The 20,672-nt window shown below is 25.5% G+C and overlaps 1 protein-coding gene across 2 annotated transcripts in view; it reads right to left on the bottom strand.

Annotated features, from left to right (window-relative positions):
* The window catches only part of LOC113556761, a 169,712-nt gene that overhangs the window by 12,436 nt on the left and 136,604 nt on the right, over positions 1–20,672 (bottom strand). For both annotated transcript variants that reach the window (XM_026961892.1, XM_026961891.1), the window contains 3 exons: positions 9,513–9,647; positions 5,723–5,838; positions 2,478–2,649 (listed from right to left, as the gene is read on the bottom strand). In XM_026961892.1, coding sequence (XP_026817693.1) covers positions 2,478–2,649; positions 5,723–5,838; positions 9,513–9,647 — 423 coding nt within the window. The remainder of the gene's footprint in view (positions 1–2,477; positions 2,650–5,722; positions 5,839–9,512; positions 9,648–20,672) is intronic.

Below are 20,672 nucleotides of genomic sequence, written 5' to 3' on the forward strand. Positions count from 1 at the left end.
AGGATATACGCGTCTTACCGGGCTGGGAGAAGTTTCGCGCACTGTATTATTTACGTCACGTTTCCTTCCGACTTTTCCAGTGAGCACATCTTCCGCCGCCGCTGCCACCGTTTTATCAATCATTGTCCACTCGGAGCACGGTCGCCGCCAGTCACCACTGGTCCGCCGCCCGCGAAAAATCCTCTCATTTCGTTACCACCGTTCTTCAACGGCTACACCGGCTACACACACGAGCCACAAGACGCGCCTCTGGAGGGCAAAACATTTTCTCCGGGTCGGTGGGTCACAATTCACCATGCCACCGCCGTTTTGTTTGCAACACGAGCTCAGAATATATTTATCCGATCTCATACACTACCTTCCTCTCCATCACCACTATTCGCCTTTACCCTCCTTATTGTCCTTTTGTTCGCTTAGTCTACGCACACATATATTATAATATTATATATACACAAATAGGCATGTGTATGTGTATATGTGTGTATGTATGTCTTGGTAGAGGGTTTGGATTAATTATCCTACCGAATATATTTTAGATGGGTAGCAATGCGGAGTCATTTCGCACGACGCTATATTTTAACGCATCCCTGAGTCATTAAAAGTTTTCGAGAACTACATGATTTTTAATTTTTAGTTTTAATTTAAATTTAAACGTTTTAAAATCTATCACTGATAAATTAAATATACTAACAATAACAGATGTATGGAGTAGCGTATAAGTTTGCGAATGAATAGTTTTGTGGAAAATAGCTTACATTTAATTTTATGCTTGGAATAAAAAAAATAGGGGATTGCTACGAAATAAATGGATAATATATGATTTTTAGTAAAAATAAAACTTAATGTGGTTTCAAACAACACAGATAATCAAACAAAAATTATTTATTTTAATAAATATTTTTATTCAATAAATGTAAAAATATTTAATAAATAGCTACTAAAATAAAAAGTATAATATTTATAATTTTTATATTTTTTTGATGAACGTTGATGAGATGAAGAAGAAATTAAAATGACCACAAAACATATCTCAGTGAGAAAGTCGAGTGAAGTCGAGTATGCATACAATCTTTTAAAAACTAAAACAAGTGTAATTGCAATGTAATAGTAAAAAATTAATTATAGTAATTAATTACAATTAAATTAAAATTATTTTAGTAGAAATAATACTTTGATTATCAACATCAATCTGGTAAATTCGAATTAAGTTGGTACTTTTGGGAGTTCAAAATTAAAAATTATTACTACTTTACTTTGATAAAAATGTTAATATTAATATATTTAATAATTAAAATAATTGTTTGGTAACCTTGGTTACCAATAATTTATACCAACTTCGCTCAGAAAATTTGTTTTTGTCGTGTAGAGTGTTATATTATTGAATTCAAATTTAACACATCTATTAACAGTGTCAATTTAATGACGAAGTGTATTTGACTATAAATGTATTACAGAAAGATTGACCTAAACACCTCTTATTTTTATATTGTAAGTATCATATAGAGAAACCTTAATTCTGATTTATATTCAATCTTAATTTAAGATATAATGTCGAAAAAAGATAATTATGAGTTATGACAAATGAAAATCCTATGTGAATATAGATACTCACTGGCCACTATACACACAATGAAGCATCAACAGATCTCAGTTGACCCAAGCACAAAGTATACACGTTCCAATATGAAAACAAACAAAACAATATGGTGGATAACAAAAACAACGTGAAGAAATTAAACAAATGGTTTTTGTTCGTTATTGTTCTGACAACTTAAAAATAATTGTGACATTAAGTTCATTTTGATTGAACGAGGATATCAAAATAGTATTATACGTTTGAATATATGCAAACAAGTTTCATAAAATGTTCAAATACAAGACTGTATGTATCACAATTAATAACAATATAATCTTGCAATTTGTTACTACTGACGTATTTATTTAATGAACAAAAAAAAAAAACAAGAATTATTAATTTACCACTGAACTTAAAAAATGTGTTTAATTTGATTCAATAACTTAAAATTGTTGTATGCCTAGTATATTCTATATAATATGTATAATATGTGCTATGGTATATTATATATTTTATTCATAATCTAAATTAAATTAAATAGCTTAATTTTAAATATACTTTGAAAATAATTTAATAATAATTCAATCATTAAGCGTGTATCGAATCATGAGTATTTTTATATCGATCAATTATTAAAAATAATATAACTTAGTCTGATATCGTACATGTTATAAATGTTCAATATAATTATTTTATTTCATTATTGTAAACAAATTGTATTTTTAGTTATTTATATATATTTTTTAGAATATTTGAATAATTTTCTCAATATTTTCTTGTATAGTACTTACATACTTTAATATTATAGTGAATAAATAGTCAACTTGATAAATATTAATATATATATATACATATAGAAATAATGTTACATTTATACAATATTATTGTTAAAATATCTTACTTGAGTGGTAATGATAACGTGAGAAACTGGAGCCGTACTTGGGTGTGAACGGAGCTTGTGGTAATATGGTACTTGCAATAAAGGTTTGTACCATAAATTCCCGGAAACCCAGGGCTTGCAAGTGTACAAGAGTCTTTGTTACAAGAAAAATCTTGATACAACCAATCGCAAACTGGAAAAAAATCAGATGATTTAGTTTTGATAAAAAATGTCTAGTGCCCGTACATGTAGCTAAATTGCCTATTTCAGACGCCGTCACAGTATATATTATAATAACAATACATATTATTACGTATAGTTATGATATTATCATTATAATATTATGTTAATGAAGTTGAACAAGGTGAGGTGGAAAAATAAGACGTAGAAAATGAAATAAATAAATATATTTACAATAGCACATTATTCAGGCTAAATATTTGAATTGACATTTACTGTTATTAACAGGATCTTGCTATTTATGATATTGTTTCACTATAAATACAACTTTAAAAAAAATTCGAAATGTTATTTATAAAATATAAAGTACAAGTAACATTTTTTGAAATTTAAAATTTGAGATAATGTGATAATCGATTCAAGCTTCAGATAAAACTCATCATGGAAAATAAAAGGTAAGTTTATGGTGTAATTGTATTTCTGAAATTCATATTAGAATAAGCTGTCATAAGTAGCGTATAAACGTCTGCTATATAAACATCTAAATTTTTATAGCTTTTAGTTATGAAAATTCAACATAAAATAAAACTGTTTTCTCATTTAATCAAATCAATTTTGTAATATGATGTATACTTTTTCACTGTGTTTTTAAAATTCAAACAAATAAAATATATATTATAAATAAACAGATCTAAAATAATATCAATTAATTATATTATTTAAACCAACTATGAGGTAATAAAAGTATACCTTGCTAATAAAATAAATACTATTTGAATTATTAAAGAAAAATTAAACAACATAACACTTTAATAATAAACATGAAACTATATTATATTAACAAATGGCAACAATATTTTATAATTATTATAAAAGAAAGTTTCTAAATGTGTATCCTATACACAATGTTTCACGGAGCTAATTAAATTAAAATAAATTTCACTAAAATTTTAGCTAAGGTTGTAAAGATAATGTTACTCCTTTTTCTTCTTATTATTATGAAAACATATTGATAAACCTATCAATTATTTAGTAAATTTATCATTTTTTTTTAAACTTTATTAGATACTGTTAACAAAATGTGTAACAATTATTAGTTGAATTGTTGTTTAAATGCATGTTAGACAATAATGAATAATTATTTGATACATGACTAGTTATTAGAGTTTATTAATATCTAATATAATTTGTTTAATTTGTTTTTATATTATTTGCATCAAGAACAACAAAATAATAATTTTAATTTTAAATACAATTAAATTTCTGTTAAACATGCATATCCAATCAAAAATAATTACTATAAATAATAATAAAACGTACGTCACATACATTTATTTAATAAACTAATATTTATTATTATGGTGGACCTACATTGATTCTATAACTTGAATATTTTTTCATTTGAATGTATTCATTCTAAATAAAATTGACAGATTAAATATTGCTTAAATATGATGTTTATTGCTGTTCAGACTCACGTAGGTTAGGTTATTGGGAAATGTAATAATTAATAAGTTTAACACAACTAAAATTAGAAAATAATATAATATACCTGTATACGTATAAATGTATAATGCATATATATATATTGATTCACTAAAGATACTTACTCCTATTATTTTCATTAAATACCTATTGAATTAATTTAAATTCTTCAGTCTTAATACACGTAATACACAAGAATTGTCGTATGGTGATAGAACTGTTTTTTTTTTCAAATAAAAACTCGCTTTTAAACGTAGGTGTACGTACATTATTTAGTGGATATATTTTTAGAAAATATTGATGTATCTAATTCAAAATGCAAATGAGTAATTCATAGTTATTAAAATATTTATACTAAGGATAGTAGTGTATTAAGGTTTTTATGGAATTTATTATACTTGGATTATTTTTATAAATTATATATGTTGATAAAGTAATATTAACTATTAAAAATTTCAATAGGTTTCAAATTAATTTTTATAGATATATCATCCTTAGTATATAAAGTTAAATAACTTAAAAACTGTTTGTTAAAAATTGTATTCTAATACATAAAAATATTCAGAAAAACTATCCACTAAATAATCTACAGTGTAAAAGGGTGTTTCTTATTTGACAAATAAAAAAAAAAGAAAAGTCTGTAACTCCACAAGGCACTTCTTAAGTAGAACGAACAATTTTAAGAATTCAAAAATATAGTTTTAAGTAGTAAGTATATTGAAAAGTTCTGAAAACCTGATTTTAAATAATTGTTTACTATAGTTAATGAGCCATCCTGTACACGAAAACATTATATTATATGAAAACAGATGTTCAAATCAGAATCACCCTTGGTGTGTATTTTATCGTTTAGCGAAAAATTAATGATTCGGGTAAAATATGAAGGCAATATATCACATTAAATTGCATTTGTATGTGGCCGTAACATTTCTTTGTTATACAATCCCGAATAACATTATATGGTTTTATAGTATTTCATCGTTTATATCACAACATTTTTCGAAATTCAGTTTTTGTTTAAAGAAGAAAAATTACACAAACTATGTATGATTAAAATATTATTTGTGAATTGTTTTATATGATTTTAAATGCCTGATATCAGCTGCACAAATGTAGTGGTAAATAAATAATAATATATCATTTGAATACTTTCCTTATGTACCGTATATAGAATACATAATTTTATTTAAATATTTTAAAATTATTACATTTAATTTTATGAATGAGCTCAACTATAACGATGCTTAACATTTTAAACAATGTTATTCGGCATAAAACATCAATAGACGTTTCTCGGTTAAATATACCTAGTACAAAACTATTTTCATCATAACATATTCATGCTGCAATGTGAATTTTTAAAATAAGATAATATATATATATAATTACAAGCAATTACGAAAACAACGTGTGCTTGCAGTTAGCTACAAATCCTAATCTCGAAACAAGAATTTTTGATTCACAAGTATGTACGTGTTACACTACGTTTCAACTAGACATTGCGTAATAAGTACGCTATAGTCTGTATTACCTGCATCACGGGATCACGAGGGAACAGACCCTTCGAGACCGAGTAGTTTAATTAAAATGCATGGACTCACCCGTGTGTTCTATTCTTCTACCTCCTTTTGGCCTAAACGCTAGACCATGAACATTTGTTAACGAAGTAAAACTAAAATATGCCAAAAATTGTGATCTAGACGTGGCTTCTTCAATCCTAAAACAATAAAATAATTGCATTATTAATTTGAAAATTGGTTTTCATTATTTATTGTTTTTACTTAAAACTAAATTCTTATCAATAAAATTGATATTCAATTCCATGGACTTAATTCAGAATAATTTATTACCATATAATTTTACTCGTATCAAATCATTATTAATTGTTTTAAAAGAATTGATGTTTTATTTCAACTTTCAACTCCATTGTTGAAGCATACTTTTGCAATAAAATTGTTTATTGCTTTTTTATGATTTAAAGTAATAACACCAGTACATTTTGGTGAAATGCAATATTTCACAGCAGTTTTTACAAACGACATAAATATATTTTCAGGCATATAAATAATACAGCGTATAAATTATGTATTAAAAAGTAATAGGTAAAGATATGTTTGTATTAAAAAAAATATATATTTGTTGTTAATTTTGATTGTATTTTAAAATTTAAAATGTATTTCTTCTGATGTTATGACATATGATAGAATATAAAAATAAAGAGTGAACATAACGGTTTTTTTTTTTTATTTTGCGTATTATTATATTCTTTCAATATAAGTAAATTAAACTCACGATTTTTTTTAACCAATAGAACTGTGGTGACATCCAATCTAACTTACAAATGTGTATTGGATGAAATTTATTCAGTACCCGTATAATATCTTTTACTGCTTTCTTCGAAGAGTTCGTTGTGCGTTGTCATTAAACATTATCAGTTTCCCAAAAGCAATTGTGAAGCCATGCAGAAATACGTGTGTGGCTTTTAAAAAAAAAAATGTCGCAAATATAGCGATGGTACGAAAGAAAACGCTACCATCCACGGACCGTTAAGAACCATATTTACCAATCCAAAACGTCCGAGTGATCTATATATCCATCAAGAACTAGACGGAAGAAATAAGAGACGGGGGGGGGGGGAATAGAGGAATGATTTAAAAAAAAAAATGAAAACCCTCTGGCCAATGGGCATATCTAACTATATGCGCTTTGGCTCGAAAACTATACGAATATACGATGGAGTCTATTCGATAAAATATCGTTTCCAGTATACGAACTTCAGACTCTTTGACGATAACAGCGAAGCTATTCGGATTACAGACCGAAAGAAAGCCAGTCTAGGGTCGAGGCCTATGGTCGGGGGTGAGATGCCCGTGTGCGCGCGCGTGTCTATAGAAAATTAATGTCAGCGTCTGTCCGTCTGTCTTTCTGTCCGTCCATCTGTCTCGGACCGTTGGCCGCACACCAAAAACTGACCGCAAAAACCCATCAGTTGGAAATCTGACCCTAATCTCGGTTCACCCTTTTCTCATTAAATATATATATATATATATATATATATATATATTTTCCGGAAATCAGTAAAAGGAATTAGAGATTTCTTATTAAGATTTCATCGAAGTATAAAAATATACAATCATAATGTTATTAATAACAAACCGTTTTATATGGTGGTGAAACAATAAGCGAAGGCTATGAAGGGAAAACTTTTAAAAGTTTCTTCAGCGCACGTCTAAATTTATGGTGTCGTTAATAAAGATAATAATATCGCTTTTAATGCAACGAAGTTATAAGAAAATTTCCAGCGTTAATAATTACGGCATTACGGCCACTTTTCGTAAGGATGAAACGTAATATAATAATATATATTTATAAAATTAACTAAAATACACTGTAAAGTGTTAGTGTATCTATGTTTTATCAATTTCATATTTTCAAACAAGTTGTTCATTTTCACGTAGGCATAATATATTAACGATAAATGTAAATACTTGTACGCATAATTTGTATACATGCTATTAAAATAAACATAATGTTTAAAATTTACATATTCTATATCAAAAATCTAAAATATAAATTTATACTTTTTCACACAACTTTAAGTACCATTTTATCTTGATTATTATTATTATTGTTATTAATTATATCATAACAAGTTATATTTTATGTTATTGTTAATAACAATAAAACTGTACATTACACAAGTACAGTACATTAGAATGCAATGAACCATTATGATGGTCGTTTATATATACATATTTAAAAAGAAAATAAAGAAAAATAGAAATAACAAATTTACATTATGTCAGTTGGTTTTTACCCTGTTTAGGATCTATCAATGACTAATATTGCAAATTAATGATTTTTTTTTTTTAACATAATTCTTTATATAGCAATCTGTTACAATTGAAACAATAAACGTAAGTAATAATAAATTGATACAATAATATTCGGACAGGAAAAACGGATTGTAGGGACTTCTTAGTGGAGATACTTCATCAAAAGATAAAAACAAATGATTAAAATTTTATAATAGAATATTCTTTTCTTTAATTCATTAACTATGCCTTACGTGTAAAAAACACAATGGTTAGGTTTTATTTATATTTTTTTTTAGTTCCTATTATACTGATTTTGTATTTTTTATTCTTTTGTTGATATTAGAAAGCACTACGAGTAATGAAAATATAAATAAAAAAAAATATTTATTACACTTATACATAGTTTTAAATGTTTTACTACTATATAACATACGATTTTTCCAAACAACTTTTGCATACCACTATTTATTTATATTAAAATATATATTTTTTTCCCCCGGTGGATCATATTGATATTATAATAATCTGTTTTGTTTTAATTTACAAATGGTTTTTCAACATAATGACTAGTGTAATTACATTAGTTCATTACTGTCGTGTTTTAAATTAATCTTTTTTTTTTTAATACTTTTCCATTACATTTTTTTTTTTTTATGACAGATAATGTTATTTTGTGAATTAAAAGTCAAGCAAAAGGAAATGAGGCGGAAGAAGTATTGTGTATATTTTAGCTATAGCTATCTAAAGGGGAAGAGTTGAAATGAGAATGAATAAAAACATTCTCAATGAGTGAACAAAATATAGCTCTTTAAATATTTTTAGTATTTATACTTTTGTTATAATTATCAAATTTTATGACGAATTCTGATTTTAATTTTAATATGGTTAAATAAAATATTGTTTTATGATTTTTTTTTTTATATCGAATTAATTTAATTGTTTTGCTAACAATTGTTCGAAGATATGAATTTTTTTTTTTTTCAAAATAACGTCTATCTAATTCTTAGCAAGATTACAATGTCTTATTTATCTATTCAATAATCGAAAAACAATTAACGCGATATTATCTAACCTTGGGGAGCAATCATTATTTAATAACTATTTCAACAGTATAATTTAAATGTTGATAAAAAAAAAAAATATAAAGAAGCAATAAAAAAGCTCGAACCACATGGCAAAAAGCATTACTTCCTCTCCAGGTAATATTGAATGTGTCTATTATTTCACAAAGAGTAAATTTTAATAATAAATATTTTTTACCGTGATAGTTTTCCTGATTTGCTGTAAACTATATACCTATATATTATCTTTTTCATGCATTTATAAACATGTGCAAAGATGAAATCCACTAAAGACTGTTCAACCATTTGCCCCATCATTTATAGTACTTTCCGATAACTTATATATCTTTTTTCACTCAGTTGGTATCTATATTATATTTATTCACTACATTCTAAGCCATAAGATATTTATCATATCTCATTTTACTTACTTACAAAAACTTATTAAAATTTAATTTCAATAGGTTTTATAATAATATTAAACATGAGTACTTTTTGTTTTTAATCCTTACCGGAAATTCAATACTGCTGATTCTCTATCTGCAAACATGACGACTGGAGGTGCTAACCGTTCATTTTGGCCACATATCCGGGGTCCTGATCCTTGTCCAAAAGAATCCACCAATTCTAGGTATCCCGATACACAACTAGAAAAATAATATACTTTATGAGAACATAGCTTTGCATATTTATATAATTGTGCATTCTGTTTTATTTTTTAAGAATTAAACATTTTTCTTGTAAAGTTATTACAATAATTGATCTTCACTGATGATATTATTTTCAAATGAAATAGTTTTAATTTTTATTTATTATATCAATGTTTTGTTAGGTTTTAAATTTAAATAGTTTATAGTTCAGTTCTAAAAATGTATTTTTATAATTTTATGGGTATTACGAAATAAAAGTTATAGTTTTAAAAATAGCACAAATGTCAAATGTTTGATTGTATTTAATTGCACATATAAATATAGTAAAATTACCAAATATTATAACTTATAAGACTATACGAATACGATTTATTTAAAATTGGGTAAGCCATCAATCATACAACAATCAACATTATAAAGTATATTTAATTTTTTATGAGTTATTTAAATAATATTATTTGATAATGTGAAATTGTAAAGAGAATCATTAATAAATAATGACTGTTTATTAAAAACTAAAAAAATACTATATTTTTGCATGTTTAAATTGAACTTAATAAAATTTAGTAAACTATTATACTAAATTATTAAATAACAATTTATTATTTGTTTAAGCATTTTTGTCATATTTATTGTTTATTTGTATGATAAACAAATTAAAAACTTTTTTTCCACAGAAAAATAATTTAAAAAAAAACAATTGTAGGCACTATATAGATTTTTATCATGCACATTTTTAAATGTTCATTAAAAAAATATTTACTATATTATAATTATAACTTTAAGAAAAATATGATTACAGTATTTTATACATTTGTTTAAAGAGTGTCAAGACGTGAATTAGTTATTCATAATGCTATTATGTAGGCAGTTAAAATAGAATAAATAAGAAAACTTAATGTTTTTATTTATAGCCACTATTAAAACTTATTTTAAAAATATTAAAAGAAAAATAAATTACAATAATGAGTTGCACTTATAAGTTATAATGTTAAGAACAAAATTATAACTATATAAGTCAAAGTTAATCGATTCATAAAATAAATATTTTAATGTATTTATAGGTAAGTGTAGTTAAGTTTCAAACAATGTGAGACCATTTGGTTAATTATTATTATTATTTTTTAATCCATTAATAAAATAATGTTTTCTGACTAGAACATATATATATATATTTAAATATTGCTTAATGAAAATAAATACATAAACAAAAACCACACTATGTGTCATGGCTTATGACGAAAGTCATTGATGATTTGAAATGATATTAAAAAAGTTATGCTCCTTCGAGTACTATCAACCGATGAACGTTTTCAAATCCTTATCAATACCTTTACAGACTACGTTGACAGTTTAATGGAGTTGTCATTTTCACCCGTTAAGGCACAACGGGTTTTATCTATACACGTTTAACTGTCGGTCATTTTGTCTCCAAACACGGCGATATATAAAAGGGAAATATATTACATATCCACTTGTCTTTTTATTTTTAATATTTACCATTGTCGACGGAATTCCCCGTCTGAGTTTTTCATTCATTCGCCGTTTATATGTTTTTTTTTTTTTTTTTTTTTTTTTTTATCATCTCCAAACACACTCGATATTTGCGTCACATAATCATACCTAACCACTTTGGCCACAACTACCGTCGTTGTTGTGTATTTATAGGGGAGCACAAAAGCAAAAAGAGGGTTTAAAGGGCTGTTACGAGATCGCACTGGATTTTGATTGCACGTGCTGTGTTCTATAATGGTAAAAATGAAAGGACACGCGTAACACTTGTACTTAGTACTATATACACAATATTATAATGGTCACCATGTCTGGTTGTATACATTTTTAACGAGTCTCTGTTATTTAACTATATAAATAAGCCGTAAGCGTATAATTAGCTTTTTTATTATTAAAATTAGTTTACTTACGGAATTTATATTTATAACAGTATAATATATTATTATACCTAGTACAATTGTTTGAAAAAAATTATGCAATAACACCGTAATAATACGTAAACGATTCATCAGTTCATATTTTGAAATATTCAAAGCGAGTGTTAATGTGTAAGTAATTGGTTTACCTATATTGGTCGATATTCAGATGCAAATATAATTAAGACGAATTATTACTGAGGATTAAATTTGCCTTCTCGTACTGTTTATACTGTTAAGTGTTTATTGCACATATTAAATATTAATTCTCCCCGTTACGATCAGTGATACAGGAAGATCGTATTTTTAGTATTTTATTATTTCGAGATGTACAATGTGCTGGTTACGGTGCGTGTAGAAATATCATGTCGTTGCTACCAAACAATATACGTATAATGGGGTGCGGAAATGACACTTGATTGTATGCGCTTGGGAGCGCGTATATTGTCCACGTTATTCAATTTTTTTAAGGGTTATAATAATATTTCCAGAAATAGCACTTTTTTTTTTCTAGAACCAAGTTTTGAAAAATATGTATATTACACATGCTAATAAGCATAGGAACAACAGTATTATTGAATCGTACATTTAAGAAATATCATAATTTTTGGTTTGTTATTCGGTATTCCTCACTTACACTATGTACATAGTACAGATTTTTGTATTTTGTTCAAATTAATAATATACATAAAACAATAATAATTAAAATTAATGTGATTCAAAATAACGTGACGTAAGTGGTTTTTTCCATTACATTTTTGTTTATGAAAAAACCTTTAGTTGCTCCATTTCTATCATAATCCTATAACAATAAGCAGTTATCGTTACATAATATGTAAATTATAATGCACGCGTACTATATAAATATTAAGTCATTAACGTTTGTATAGTATTATAATTCTGACAATTTAAGGATAATTTTGGATAAACCTTTTAGAAATAAAAATAATACGGCGTTTCTCTAGAAAATTGAATACTGCGTAACCGCGTTGTAGTATACATAAACTACAACGCTCGTTTATTGCGATTTTGAATAATGTGTTTCTACTAATATTAATTGCTATAAATTATTATAAACTGTATCGGTACCTATTATATTGTATTATAGCATCAGTTTTGCCGATAAATTATTTCTAGACTTAATCATGTACAATAATTTTCCAGTGATTCGGATTATTGTGTTAACGAATATGCTCGTTTCAATAATGGTAGTGTGATAGATCGAAGAATTGATTTACATCCACAGTCCTTAAAGTGTATACAATATTATAGATGATTGCTCGATCTGCTTATATTTATTCGTTTCAATATTAAGTATATATTTATCTCGGTGCAAAAGTGTTCGAGCTGTATAAATAAGTAATGCTATCAGTTTTGAAAAAAAAAAAATATGATTTATTTAAATTTTTTTAATTTAAGACGTTTTTCACCTCGGCCCTGTCATACGCCTCCACGTTTATTACGATAAATAATTCATAGCCTGAAAGTTATATACCATTCTCGCTGTTTGTCTCTGTCCGCTGTTTGGATAAGCAAAACAGCATCACCGACGGCGCTTGTAGATTTTCATTTTCCAAATCGACAGGCGCAAAATATAAATTAAAAATACGGAGATAATTAAGTTTCCACGGAATTTCACTTTCACCCTTCGGCTATATAATGTGTATATTATAAATACATATAATATTCACGGTACTACCGACCGTAGGTAGTGAAATCAAAAGGCGTGTAAGCCATCACATCGGATAAATGGTCACCGAAAATGTTCAAGTGTATATTTTTTCCAAACAGTATATTTTTGACCAGCGAATAGAATGTCACCGTCGTTGCTTTCACAAGTCACAATTTATACTGCTGCAAGTGTGTACAGTTACACGTTAGGTTTTAGGTATTATATATATATATATATATATATATATATATATATATATATATAGTGTGTGTGTGCGTGTGTGTGTGTGTGGGTGGCACGTATTGATGTACTAGTCAAATTTCATTCAAACGCGTGATTTATATACAAGCCCTCGTTTTATTTGTTACAATACGAACGACACACACACGCCACACACACATACACATAATATATTTACTAGTACATTCGCACGTTTCAATGATACTAATTGAGGCAGTTGCGTGATGTATATTATGTTTATTATTACGGCCATATGGGTTTACAGGTAGGTACTCGTATAGATGTAAAAGGCGGAGTGTTGTAGATATAGCGTTTAACAGTTTTGAAATTCGATAGAACTGAGGTGAACTTGTAATTATAAACATAAACAATAGAGGTCCTGTGACAAAAGTAAGGTAAATTATGTTTTTAATGTGCAAAACAGTTTGGTTGTAATAATAGAAATTAAGTTTTTTGGGTTAGCTAAATAATGTTTTTTTTTTTTTTTTTTAACAAAGTATTTATTACGTCTGTATTATATTTTACAGATAATATAGTTGTTTTATTTAGTTATCAAAACAGCACAACGCCATTAAATACAAAAGTTTTTGTGAATTTTACAAGAGGTATTTACGACATATTTTTAGTAAATACTGTTGTCTGTTTTTATCTTATTGGCCATATCATTTTTTTTAACTAAATTATATTAAAATTATCAAAAAAAAAAAAAAAAATGTATTAATTTAAAGTAACTGTTAAGTTCAAAAATAATAAATAATAAAATACGAAAGGAGTTATCAATAATTATTGTAATTATATTATAAATATATAAATAAAATAATATGATTCAAATCGGGAAGCTTATTTCACACAAACGCTCTTAATTACTTATGATGATCTTAAAAACTTTTAAAGTTAAAAAAGAATTTATTTTAACTTGAAAACTCAATTTCGTATATTTATTTATTTTTTTTTTTTGTGGCAAATAATCAACATAAATTATAATAGGTATTTTAAATAAGTATTGCCTTCTTTAATATTTCACTGATTTGAATGGTTGGAGCTGATTAAACTAATCTTTTAAATTTACGTGAAATCAATTTATTTTAACAAATCATTAGGTATGATAATTTAAAATAAACTTAATTAGGTTAATTTGAAATAAAAATTGAAATATTATTACACTAAAAATATAAGGTTAGTGATTTAGTTGAAATATTTAATGTATATATTATATATATTTTCTGAAGCCTGTATGAGTATTATTAGTCACATCGCATGTTTCTGATGATAATAATACGTTTGGTTATTAACAATCTACTTTCTGAATTTCCAGTAAACGTAAAACGATTATGTTATGATTATTACGATAATGAATTCATCACATTTTTCATATTCAGCATAATATACGAACTACGAATACAGGGTATTTTCTTTTAGAGGGGACGATTATATCATTGTTTCATACTGTTAAAGCATTATAGACAGGACAAAGATTTGTCCACTATGAAATTACGATTAATAATACATTTTCAGTCATTATTTAAACCCAAAGAAAATGAAAATAACTTCATAGTACTAGCTAATATTTTCAAAGATGATCTGGAGTTAGTAAACTGTTCGTTATTGTCTACGGAATATAAGTTATAGCAAAGAAGGTTAAAAAAATATGGAAGAAAAACTAGAAAACTTAATCCAAGCTATGGCTGTCTGTAATTAGGAAATTTACCCGCAAATGTCTTCAAAATATTCCAGATTTTTTCTACCATACCAAGTGTCCACTGCATCAAATAAGCGCAACTTTTATTTTTATTTTTCAAGAATTAATAACTACATTTATATAGTTTTATCGAATGACCGCTATAGTCTATAGTTTTATAGATAAATTAATAGTTTAATTGATGACTATGAGTTGTAAATATATTAGTTTACCTTTACAATATTTTAATATTATTAAAGATTATTTAATTCAATAAATTATAAACGCTTTTTATGAGGACACAATTTAGTATGAAATATTTAATACTGAAAATAAATATTCAAAATGAAGTGTCTTTAAATGTGAGTTAATAAATAAGCAATTTAATTCATTAATCAAATTATTATCATAAATATAGGTATTATTAACAAATTAAATAAACTGATTTGAAAGTTAAAAATGTCCGTGTAATTTATTAATATTTAGAAAATTATTAAGTTATAAAATGTTTAGTATGCTTTAATTTTAATACAATTTTTTTAGAAAAATAATTTACTGTCTATAAATGTAAAAATATTTTTATCATATACAAGTGATTAACTAAATTGTATAATTGGTTAATGATTGGTTAGGGGTACGATTAAATTTATTCAAAAAAATAGAGTTTAAAAAGTAGAAACTGTACATTATTTTCTAAGTTAATCATAAACATTTTTTTTTTTTTTGTATATTATAATAATTTTTCAAAAATACTCTTATAAATTAAAATATTGAATTTATTTTATTATCAGGAATCAGAAATATGTTTGTAATGATATAAACTATAATTCCGATTATTTTATTTTGAATATCTAATTTAAAATAGTTAAACTAAATACCCAAACGCACATGACATGTTTCCATTACATCGAAACATGAAACACGTGGTAGTAATACAATTGAAAAACAATTAAAGGAATATGTATATAGACGTTTGTTTTAAGAGGACGTCGCACCCGAATATGATGTCTCTATCTTACACACGTACGACATAGTAAATTTTCGTTCACCAGTTTCAATAGTGTTCTTTTAGTTTTAATATTAGAGTGAATTAAGAGCATTTTCAAGCATTTAATATTTTTCTTACTCATAACTCACCTAAAAATTAAAATATTGTAAAAAACCAAAGAGAGAACTTTCATACCTAAAAGTTTGATAGTTATTCAATTCACTCTAATATCAAAACTAAAAGCTCGCTATTGAATAATTGATGAAATAAAATGTACTATGTCGTACGCGAAGACAACACGTGTGGGTGCGACGTCCTTTTAATTGTTTATTATTTTTAGGGGTTACCTCATGAGTATCTCTATCGTTATATAGTAATACAACTACAAATTTAAAATAAAAAAATATTACAATATTATTCATTACCGAGTTCTAACATCATTTGTAAAATTATAGTTGAGTCAATCTTTACTTAAAGTGTAGACTATATTATCGTTCATGTTAAATGTCAAAAATGCGTTAAATTGCTTATAGTTGTATGAAATTATTATGATATATTATTAAAATTTATTACTAGAATTGATTAAAATTCGGATTTTACCCTCTCCGCAAGTATGTTTATTGTGCCGCTGTCATCGTTGAACTGGCGCATAAAAAAATTCTTTCTCAGGTCATTGAAAAATAAAAAAAATATTGACGTATTCATTTTATTATGTATATAAAACAAATACTTGTTTGTATGTTTCGTTTTATATCGTGTTATAATTTAGAAGTATTTGATTCGATAAAAAGTTCATACAGTTACACTTTAGGTAGGTACAAAAAATTGAAATTTTATTACTTCATTTGTTAGTTGTTTTTTTTTTTTTTTTGTAATTTAAGGTTTATGTTATACGTCATGATAATCGATTTTTTACCGAAACTTGTAGTTTAAACCGTGTAATTCGACACAGAATAATGGATACATTAAAATGTTTTTTAAAAGCGAAACCTAAAGTGATACCTAATCATTAAAATTAATAAACACAATTATAAACTTTGTTTTGATATGAATTGTGGTTTTCTGTTGTTTTTTGTTACGATAAGATATTATTATAACGTTAGAAAAATTAAATACTAGCAAATATACACTTTTTAGTTTTGAGATTCTCCGGGAAAATTATTTATAATAACTATTAGTAAACTTATTAATTAAAGATGTGACAGAATAAGTCATTTGCTTCATAAATAATCGATAAATTTGGACATAAGCGCGTGCGATTGTAGACTAAAACTCGAAAACATCTTAAAACAATATCAATAAAAAGTGCTTTTACCGACATTTAATGGTATGAAATGAATTAGCCAAAAATCCACAGTAACATTGTTTTAGATTATTGATGACGGATATCAACATATTATGAAATAAAAATCTAAAGAAAATTCATAATCTTATAAAGTTACCTGGTTACTTTAACATAGCCAAATAAATATGTAATACGTATATTATGTTACCAATATAAATATTTTACAATCAACTGTATAAAAGGTAAGGTACATAATATGCAAATATTTAATAATTAGTACGTTAAATTTCATAATCCATAGCTGATGTTATTTTTAAAAGTTTGTTGAAATCTTTATTTTTTACTTATTTAAGATATATTTAGAATAAATAGATAGATAAAGAGTTTTAAAATAACCTAAAATACTTACACCAATAGTTTGATTCCTCCAACTTCAAATATTTCTAGCAATTATTTTATAAATACATCATAAATTTTTAAAACTTAATTATTATTTCCACAGATTTTATTCTTTCCTATTTATTGTATTTCTTTTTGTTTCTCATGTGTGTCATGACATGTCGCTTTTTATTGAAATTGATTAGTTCTTAAGACTCATCCTTCGGTTAAAATGAAATCATTTTCCAAGAATATTATTTAGTCAGTAATACGGATATTTCGAAATAAGAAAATGATAAACCTTTCTGTTGCGCTAATCTGACTAGACATTTTCCATTTAATACGATTTATTTGCGAATATTTTTTCACGGACTATAAAAAAAATTATCTAGTCTGATTAGAAAATCAAATAGTTATTACTGCTACTGCATTTAATATTTTTTTGGCACGAAACTATTTTTCTTAAAATTCATGTATTATACAACATCAGTTCTGGTAAATTAATTTTAACAGGCGCCAAGTAGTCGCTTTTTTTGTAACTTACATTAGGTCACAACTTCCGGCCATTCTCTTTATTTCAAATCACTTTAAACTTCTCCCTTGATACTAAGAAACTACAGAACCTTCAGCTCATAATTTTCAATTGTCTTTCTTTTTCATTTAAACACTTGTTTTTATTTAGACACAAATAGAATTGTTGAATCTTGTTGCCAGTATAACACATACTTACATAAAATAGGATTCTAGTTTTTCTTGAGGCTTTTCTTATTATTGTTTTTCATGTCTACTCGTAAAATTATCCTTACTATTTAAATAAATGAAAACGTTATGACTTTAATCTAATCGGGTATTGGATTTTAATTTTATATTTTATACTTTCTAAAATATTTTCTCAATTAATTTTAATTTTTTTATATGTACAAAACCAATTATATATATATATATTTGTTATGTATACAGTGAATAGGATTTAAATTTCAAACACTCCCACCAAAAATTAATAGTTATATAAACGCAGAAGTTAAAATATGAGTAGAAAAATGATGAAATGAAAGACCACCCAACTAAAACATTGACTACATTGTCTGATATTTTTTATAATTTTTCCCGAACACACGCAGTCTTTTACAAATTTTAGCCACAATATCTGTTACAACTGCTATAGCTGAAAGATCGTTCTCAACTTTACGAAGGTTCAAAACATATTTTATGAACAATAATATAGGACAATTTAGACTTACTGAATTGGTTTTACTTAACATATACCGAAACTATGCTGATAGAATTGAAGAGGTTATAAATAAATTTGTCAGATTACTACGAAAGTGAGATTTTGTACTTTAATTTATCAAGTTCTACGTAAAATAATAGCTAACTCTGCTTTTATAATTAATTTTTGGACTATTTTTTATTTATTTAAATTAATTTCATGAAAAAGTAATAAAATAATATATGTAATATTTATTATTGTAAATTTTTTATAACCCCCCAGAATTTTTTTTCCTATACTCGCCTGAAATTACGTGATACGGTTATAATGCTCTTATTTTTAAATAATTTATCCTAATACCAACATATAAAATATGTTATACGAATCGTTCAACCGTTTGATAAAAATACTCACTTAAAAAGTTAATAATTAGGTACGCTTGAGTGTTTTATTTTCTGTGGCTACTATTTTTATTTTAAAGAGTATATTTTAATTTTTAAGTTTGTGCTGCTATAAAAATAATATATTTAAAATATAAAATATTATATGAAAATTAAGTGTGATTCATTATGTTATAAAATTAGAAATCGAATAATGACTTAATAAGCTACCACAAAAGTATAATAAATAATTATGTTGCCGAGGGTCTTGTTTTTTCCAATAAAAAAAAAGTATGATAAATAATAATAATAATAAAAAAACTACTATTACAATAAATAAATATTATTAAGGTAAATCTCAGTGAAAAAAGTGACCATCAATTTTATTATATTTAGTATGTTAAAATGTATAAACTTAATTTTGTTATACACGCTAAGTGAATTTTATACAAATTCTAAATGTATGTAACTATTAGGTATCTTTAGTTAATTTAATTATACTACAGAGGCTTTATTTTTAGTACTATTGAATTATACATTATTATGTAATATATAATACCGATGTATATCATATGCTATGTAGGTACTTCTTAAAATAAACATATATATGTAATATTTATATATTATTAAATATGTAGTTTTTTTTTTTTTAGCTTATTGATTGTGTCAAAACTGTTTTCCAGTTTTTAATTGTTATATTGTATTATACTTAAATAAAAAAACAATACATATTATCTTTTTTTAGGCGTTTTCGATTTTACAAATTTACAATACATATAATATTTGAAGCTCGAAATAAAAGAGGGAAAACTCTCGATAGCTGTTACAATGTAACAACTGTAAATGTTAAATTCCTGTTAATAAAGTCTGTACGTCATTTGATGTTTATAATCGTCAATTCAGTTGTTAAATAGAATATTAATATTATATCGGGACCAATGATGCAAATATAGAAGGGAATTTGTAATATAACCGACGAATAAATTAGCTTAACCAACTCCCTTCTGCGTCTGCACAATCGTTTAGTTTGCGTTTCGGCGTTTCTTGCGAATTCAGATATAAGCTAAATATTATTATATACACACTGCACAGATGTAATATACCCGCACAGACGATAACGACATTTTGTCGAATATTTGATATCTCTAAAAACGTACAACGATCTTCTTGGAGTAAGTTTTTTTTTCATTATTAAATTTTCATATATGTAATATTATATATATTATATGAACGTCGATAATATTTTTGACGAGTATAATATGT

The sequence above is a fragment of the Rhopalosiphum maidis genome, chromosome 4 (genome assembly GCF_003676215.2).
Source record: "Rhopalosiphum maidis isolate BTI-1 chromosome 4, ASM367621v3, whole genome shotgun sequence".
NCBI lineage: Eukaryota > Metazoa > Arthropoda > Insecta > Hemiptera > Aphididae > Rhopalosiphum > Rhopalosiphum maidis.